We start from the raw sequence: 8,049 nt of genomic DNA, 5'->3' as shown, positions 1-8,049 counted from the left end.
GGCTAAAATAATCTAATATATAAAAAAATATCTAAAACTTAAAAAAAATATGACACAAATTTTGTAAAGTTCGTATTGCTATCGTCTACATGCATACATAAAAATACTATTATTTTCTTTATAATTAAATGAATATGTTAAATATAAATATTGAGATGTCCAAAATTAATTAATCTAATTTTTTCAACCTTCTTTTGTCATGCTATGTGCGAAAAAAAAAACAGATACGGTATAGACACGCTAATCTGCCTAGTTCTTTCTGAACAGCAGTAGAAGGTAGAAATCATCAATGACTGAAGGGTTCTCTGATTCACAACACTTAACACCAGACAAGTTTATCCGGTATATAGGGTGCCACAAGCAAACCACCAATGAAATCTGAGTCCAACTTCCAGAATACAAGGGTGCAATGTAACATTTCATAATTTTACAAGAAACACCTCCCAATACACTGATTGGACACCCATTACCACGCATGCTTGGTATCAAACCAACAACAGTCGCTACCGCTGAGCCAGCTTCTTCAGGTGTTGAAACAACTTTTGCTTTATCCACTGTCGATCATATGGCAGAAATGCCTGAATCGAGTGATCATAACTGCAAGTGAAAAATGAACAGTTGTTAAGTGTTTAACTTAGAACACAAACATGTACAAATACTTCACATGACTTCGAAGATCTTAAAAATGTTCCTGTACTCACACTAGTGCACTTATGTCAGCTAGGCCGTCAATGAAGTTATACAAGTCACTGATATCATAGGTTATATTAGGGACCATTGGGTTGATATCCCTGATTTTCCTTTCATAAAGCCCACAGATTCCTGCCATTCCGGTAGACAGTGATATTTAGTAATTAGAGAACTTATAAAAGTTGAATGAACCAAGAAGCATAACTGAACAATGGCACAATTGTGATTTTAGTGGGGAATAGGACGGATCCATGTCAAAAAAGCCCATTGGTGGATGGTACATTGGGGAAAACAAAAGAAATCAGTTCTGCTGAATAAAAAATTACTACTGTGATGGTGCAGTTAGAGAATCATTGTTTCCTTTTCTGGAACTTCAGCCGCCAACAAGCTGAATGCAAGAATAGTATATCCTCATATGTTGGACAAGTCTCTAAGCAGCATAGGATAGCTATGCGCCAATCAGTACATTGTTGTCCATTTACTACTGAAATCTCAAGCCAGTTGTTCTTCTGGTTGTAGCAAATACATGAGTGCTTGAAGGGAAAGCCCAGTATTAACATATATAAATGATGCTGCTGATGCAAAACATAAATAGCAAGCAAAACATGAATAGCAACTTCATGAAGTTTTACAGATGCATGAAAATCACTAGAATCACGCTAATAATGTAAGGGTTACTATTTGAAGATTGCTGCAGATATCTTTTTAAACCATACGTACCATCCAATGCATGGTTAATTGAATTATAGTCCATAAATGTTCTAGAAGCCCTGTTCTGGGATGGTTGCATCAGAATAATGGTGTGCCTCCCAGCCTGCAAGATGCAAGAAATCAGATCCACACATCAACACCAAGTGCGATAAGCATCAGTGCATAACTGCAACTTGTTCAAGATAGCACAGTGTCGAACATTGGAAATTCATGAATGCTAAAGAAATTACCAACATGCTCCTGTTCAAATAGGTTCTCAAAAGATCATAACGAGAGCAGTCAGAATGAAAGCGAAGAATCGGTACAGATATACTCGAGTGTATCAGACAAACTACACACTTTTTTTATCCCTTAGAATGATTCCTATCGATTTCGTCACCATGTCGGTTCAGACAGGATCACAATTATGGCATCCAAAAACCTCTAATTTTAAACACAGTAATACTCAGGGAATAAAGCAACTCAACATATCAACCCAACACAGTGCATTGAAATAAGTGATATTATCAACAGCATTCTTGTAGTGTTGCATGGAAACAACAAATGATTTCTTTCTATTTGAAAGGGAGTAAAACTTTGTAACAGTCAACACATTATGCTTCTCTGAGTACAGTATTGTCATTTTTTAAAGTTTTACAATAATTTATTTATGTTACAGAAATCCTTGAAACATAGCAACTTACAACAGAAACTGTGAGTAAAAGTAAAAAGCTCAATTTCTTGAATGAAAATACGTCACAAACAGACTTAACTAGCTGAAAAATGCAGGAAAAGTACAATGGAACATATCATTCATTAACCTCAAATTGTGAGAGAACTTTCTGGAAAAGAATAAAACATGCTGCTAAAGACTCTAGATGGAACAGGGATTTTCTTGGTATCCCGAGTCCCACCAAATATTCCTAAAAGACAGTGATTACAAATTTACAATAACATTTGCTGTATTTCCTATCCAATACAGGAACATAGCCAAGGCAATATTCGAAACCTAGTGGTGTTGCCACTTGCCAGCAATTAATTATTACCAACCAAGTTGTGGACTGTGAGTTGACATTTTAGCAAAGGGTGAATAATAAACACACATAAAAGCTAGGGTAAGAGTAATATACTCAAGTCAGTTCACGTGGGCACAGGGTTGGTAGGGGCAAGCGGGTATTAAGCATCGGTCACGTAAGGTTTTTAGGTCGTCAAGACACTGTAGATTTCTCCATATGACATATTCCCCAATTAGTGAGAAATCTTTGTTTTTCAGGCCTGTTATCTTCTAGTCAAAATTGCTATTGCTATTTCTAAGATGTTCTAAAGTATGAGCTTCAGCAACATTAAAGTGGTTTTTAACTAATATCTCAATAACGAAGAACTCCCAAAGCTTTTAAAGTAAAACACTACTCCCTCTGGTTGCAAATGTAGGTCGTTTTAGTCTCCTCAACTATTCTCTAAATATAAGTCATTCTCGAACTTCTATGCATTTTTTTCTCTTTTGTTCCTGTCTTACCCTTATTTAATAAATGCTACCACTCTCACAAATGAATGAGTTATCTTTTCCAATGTAGAATAAATGAAGGGCAACAAGATCATTTGATCTACTTTCTTAATCTTTGTGCACAAATTTAAAACGACCTACATTTGCAATCGGAGGGAGTATCATTTAATTAAAACAATTAACAAAAAATATATATTATAAACAAGCTGAACATCATAGTCTAGTAGCCTGCTTAATGTCATGTTTCCAAATGAAAGTTGAGTTTGACATACAAAGTCTAGTTAGCAGCACATTGTAACATGTTCCCACGAAATGTACAAGTCTATAACATGTCACCTAAACTACCACAACATAGAGTCGAATTCAGAAGAGAGTTAGCTCATCTTAGAACATCCTAACTCCTAAGCTCAGTATATCTTTCCCGATAGAAGGAACAAGGCATCAGTCTGATAAAATATGCTGGGTCTGAGTGTTCATACCGCACTAAATAGATGTCAAACATTGTCAACCCACTCAAAAAACCACTGCCCAAACAAATCACCAAAGAAACAAATAGCAGATCACTCGACCAACCTATCCAGGCCATGCACAAAGGAACACAACAAGCTACTCCAATTCAGCTAACCATCCGACTACCCGCACAGCCGCACCCTACGAAGCAAAGTAAGCAACACAACCTAATGGCACCGCATGCCGCCCGCTTAATTCCATCGATCGATGGTACCAAACCTACCGCCAATCGTAAAAAGCACAAAAGAAGGTCGCCGGATTCTCCAGGCGCTAGGTCTGAAGCAGGCACGCCACGAGGTACCAAAGCCTCTCCTCGCCTATCGTGTCCCCCCCACCCCCGCCCCCCCCCCAAAAAAAGTCAAACCCTAGAGTCGAAGAGGATGGCGCAGCGAATCTCACCATGGAGCGGAGTGGAACCGGCGGCGAGGTCGAGGATGGGAGGAGCCGAGGCGAGGAGAGCGAAGAGGAGGCGGCGATTTGGGACGGAGAAAACAGGGGTTTGCGTTTGTGCGGGGGAAGGGGTGGGCCCGTGGGAAAGCAGCGACCCGTGGTTTGCGTTTGTGCTTGAAAGAAAAAAACAGAAATCAGGTTGCAGTTTTAGTTTGGTATACTTGGATGGGTGGATGCCAATTCGGATTCTTGTTGTGGATATTTGTAGTGAGCATATATAAAATATTATATTTAATCTAATTATATTATGATCATGTTATCTCTAGATGTCGCATCGGACGACGTGAAAGGTTGTCTTAAACCTAATTAAAAACGCATATCGTCCTACCTTTACTTGCTGCTGCCACCGCCTGACGGCTTACCCAATGGCGGCGGCCGATGCCGATGCCAAGCATCGTTTGTTGCCATCCCCTTCCACTTTTCTCTCTCTCATCTCTTCTACTCCGTGATATTGCTCTACCTGCCTTTCCCAGCAATAGTCCCTATGCAGCAATAGTCCAACGCAGCCATAGCTAAGCTCACCAAGGGCAGTTTCTATGTGTGCATGATGTGGATGGTGGCGTCCAAGCAAGTCACCCCACGTCCTCCCACGTTGGTGGCCCTTTACCGGCCTAATATGGTGTCTCCCCATCCAGATCTAAGCTCGCGGGACGTGACGATGTGGGCATGACGTGGGCGTGGCGACTGCGGAGTGGTAGGGCCCCCACGCGTAGTCCAATTCGTTGGCCTCTGCCAGGATGCGACGGTAGGCCTAGGCAAAAAGACACTGCAACCAATAAACCGAACCACCAAAATTGTTGGTTTTTTAGTGTTCGATTCGGTTCTTGTTTCTATACTATTCGGTAGTCGGTGTTAGGTATCAAAAAATGAAAATACCAAAGACTGACGCTCAAGCCTCAGGCGCTCACCCTTGATGGCCCACTGGCCCAACTAGCCCAAGCGAAGTATCGAAGTGCCCTCACTCCCCCAGTGCACCCTATTAGCCCAAGCGAAGCCAACCGCCCGTCAGCCCGTGTAAAACCCTAGCCCCGTCAGGTCGGCCCTGCGCACCCGCACCGCCGCCACTACCCAACGCGTCGCCTCCGCCTCCTTCAAACCCTGAGAGAAGCAAGAATGATGCGTGTGAGCCACCGTCGAACCCTACATGTCTTCTCGCCCTCTGCCTTCCATATTGTCTCCTCCTTGCTCGCGCGACCCGCTAACCCTAATCCTGACCACTCGGCACCTGGCGCTGCCACCACGCTTGGTCATGGAGTCACTCTTCACCGGCACTGGTGACGACAGCCCCGACTCGCTCACGCTCACCTCCGCGCTCCTCCCCTCCGACGCTAGTGGCTCCGACCTCAGCGCTGGTGCCTCCTCCTCCGCTGCTGGACCATCGAGCTTCACCCAGCTTGTCGGAGGGTGAACTCCTGTCGCAGGGATCCCGAGAGACCCCTTTTTAGAGATTCGGCCAGGGGGATGATCCTGAACGAGCTTGTTTGGGAAATAAGCGGGAAACGGAAATAAATGCAGTGGCTGGTGGGAGATGATCGTCCTAGTGCGAGAAAGATGGGTGCACCGGGGTTTAGACAGGTTCGGGCCGCACGGGGGCGTAACACCCTACTCCTGTGTGAGTGCTATATCTATCCTTGAAGGGAATTCTTCAAGGATGTATCTGGTTACAAGAGAGAGCCACTTACAGAGAGCTCGAGGCTCTCGTGTTCTAGCTTGGCTTGAGCTGGTTCGAGCGTCTGCGTCCTCTTTCTTTTTTCACACACACTTTTACGTGTTCTCCATCCTTTCCTTTTATAGGCGCGCCGACCTCGACATATCCTGAATGGGAAGGAGGGGGTGCGAGTGCCAAGGCGCCACGGAGAAAGGCGCCATCATTCCGTTTTGGTGAAGTGACAGGGGCGGTGGAAAAATGCGGCGCGCATCCGACCACCCGCCACTGTGGATGCCCTCCGGCACCATTAAGGGGGCCCACCGGGCAGCCTCAGAGGTGCCCGGTGTGCCCACCCTGTTTTGTTCTCCTACCAGGGTAGGGTGGCAGGCGGAGCACTTCGATTCTGGCAACGTTATCCCGAGGCACCCGGATGAAACAGGACGGGACCCGTGCATTTAATGGACCCACGCCCCCCTGCCTGTGCATGGCAGGGTCTGACACTGGGGCGTGGGCAGCTGAGAATATCAGGATGTCAGGATGTCAGGCCGCGCGTGCCTATTAAATACGGCATTGGGCCTTTGACTGGCTGACACCCCGACGATGGGACCCTTCGAGTCGTCGGACGATCTTGCGCGAACCTTCGGGGAACTGAGTCCTCGGGGACTGCCACGTGCAGCCCCGAGCACTCTTTCCCGAGTACTTGGGTGAGACTTTCGGGGAACCGAGTCCTCGGGGACTGCCACGTGCAGCCCCGAGCACTCTCTCCCGAGCACTTGGATGAGACATTCGGGGAACCGAGTCCTCGGGGGCTGCCACGTGCAGCCCCGAGCACTCTCTCCCGAGTACTTGGGTGAGACCTTCGGGGAACCGAGTCCTCGGGGGCTGCCACGTGCAGCCCCGAGCACTCTCTCCCGAGTACTTGGGTGAGACCTTCGGGGAACCGAGTCCTCGGGGGCTGCCACGTGCAGCCCCGAGCACTCTCTCCCGAGCACTTGGATGAGACCTTCGGGGAACCGAGTCCTCGGGGGCTGCCACGTGCAGCCCCGAGCACTCTCTCCCGAGCACTTGGATGAGACCTTCGGGGAACCGAGTCCTCGGGGGCTGCCACGTGCAGCCCCGAGCACTCTCTCCCGAGTACTTGGGTGAGACATTCGGGAAACCGAGTCCTCGGGGGCTGCCACGTGCAGCCCCGAGCACTCTCTCCTGAGCACTTCGGTGTTTGGATCATCGGGGGACTACAGTACTCGGGGGTAAGTGAGAACCCTTCCGAGCACTTCCTTCCCGGTACTTGGACTCTGCGGATCATCGGGGAACTGGGGTGCTCGGGAATCTTAGAGGCTACGGCCCCGAGCACCTTCCCCCGGGACTTAGTTTCTTCTTACCCGGCTGGGTGGACCCCGCGGGATGGTGACATGTGGCGGATGGCCGGTCCGGTCTCGGGACTCAGGGACCCCTGGTTCCTAATACACCGACAGTAGCCCCCGGGTCCATTGGTAGGCGACGGGACGGAGACTGCGAATGGGCCCTTCGTCGCGGCTGAGGCCGAGGCTGGTGCAGACGTCATGTGGCAAGCTTTCGAGAGGTGGCCCTTGCGGACCCAGACCTCAAGTACGCCCAACGGGAAAATGAGTGGACGCGTGTCCACACAACTTCCGAAGGGTATGATGACCATACGGGCGGCACGCGCGGTCGCCGCGCAGATCGAGGAAAATACGCCTGGCAGCCGCTGACATCGCGCGATCGGCGGGAGATTCGCCTGGCAGTTGCGTCGATCGAGGCGACGCTTCGCCGAGCGAACCGTTTGGGCGGCAGTTTTTTGAACTTTGAGATATAAAAGGGGGAATGGATCGGTCCATTCCCCTCTTTACGCTTTCTCGCACTTGTGCTCTTGCCTTCTTTGTGCTCCGAAGCCCTTAGGAAATTCTCAGGCGACCGGAGCATTCTTCCTTCTCTCTCTCTCCACCACGAAAACACCTTCCATCTTTGTCGAGATGACGAGGGTTGGAGGAGGACGCCGGGACAAGGCTTCGGATAGCATCTTGCCGGAGTCTCGTCTGAGGAACGAGGAGGCGACGGACAAAATCAGGAAACTGCTGGTGCCGGAGGGGCAAGAAGGTGCTGTGGTGGTGAGGCCGGCGAGCCTGACGCCGGCGACGACCGTCCCTGGGCGGACCGTCCTCTTCACCTCCTTTGTGGTGGCGGGGTTGGTGCCGCCGTTCTCCGCCTTCTTCCTGCAAGTGCTGGAGATGTACGGCATTCAGCTGGTGCACCTAAGCCCCAACTCTGTGGTGGTGTTGGCGACTTTCGCGCATCTCTGCGAAATGTTCATAGGGGTGATGCCGTCGGCGACGCTGCTTCGCCATTTCTTCGTCCTTCGGCCGGTGGGGAAGAAGAGGGGGCACTCCACGGCGGACGTCGTGGGGTGCTGCAACCTTCGACTCCGGGACGGCCTGGGGGATCATTACATTCCCCAGGTGCTGCGCAGCAATTGGGAGGAGTGGCGACGGGACTGGTTCTTCGTCGACGTCGACCCCCATGAGCGCCTCGAGCTGCCGGA

General features: G+C 48.8%; 1 protein-coding gene across 1 annotated transcript; it reads right to left on the bottom strand.

Annotated features, from left to right (window-relative positions):
- Nucleotides 1-290: 290 nt before the first annotated feature.
- LOC133921785 (enhancer of rudimentary homolog) lies at nt 291-3,972 on the bottom strand. Its single transcript, XM_062366811.1, has 4 exons — nt 3,794-3,972; nt 1,411-1,504; nt 702-822; nt 291-597 (listed from the first exon to the last, which is right to left on the bottom strand). Exons 1-4 carry the CDS (start codon nt 3,794-3,796, stop codon nt 504-506), a joined length of 312 nt encoding a protein of 103 aa, XP_062222795.1. The 5' UTR covers nt 3,797-3,972; the 3' UTR covers nt 291-503.
- Between the last annotated feature and the right edge of the window lie 4,077 nt (nt 3,973-8,049).

Source organism: Phragmites australis, chromosome 6 (genome assembly GCF_958298935.1).
Source record: "Phragmites australis chromosome 6, lpPhrAust1.1, whole genome shotgun sequence".
NCBI classification, from domain to species: domain Eukaryota; kingdom Viridiplantae; phylum Streptophyta; class Magnoliopsida; order Poales; family Poaceae; genus Phragmites; species Phragmites australis.
Note: the sequence above shows the minus strand (reverse complement) of the source record. Positions and strands in the feature narration are given on the sequence as shown.

What these genes read in the sequence shown, in the direction of transcription:
- LOC133921785 (XM_062366811.1), bottom strand. An exon ending in AATTAACCATGCATTGGATG is followed by an intron (nt 823 to 1,410) that starts GTACGTATGGTT and finishes CCGGAATGGCAG; the next exon opens with GAATCTGTGGGCTTTATGAA. An exon ending in GCTGACATAAGTGCACTAGT is followed by an intron (nt 598 to 701) that starts GTGAGTACAGGA and finishes TTTCACTTGCAG; the next exon opens with TTATGATCACTCGATTCAGG.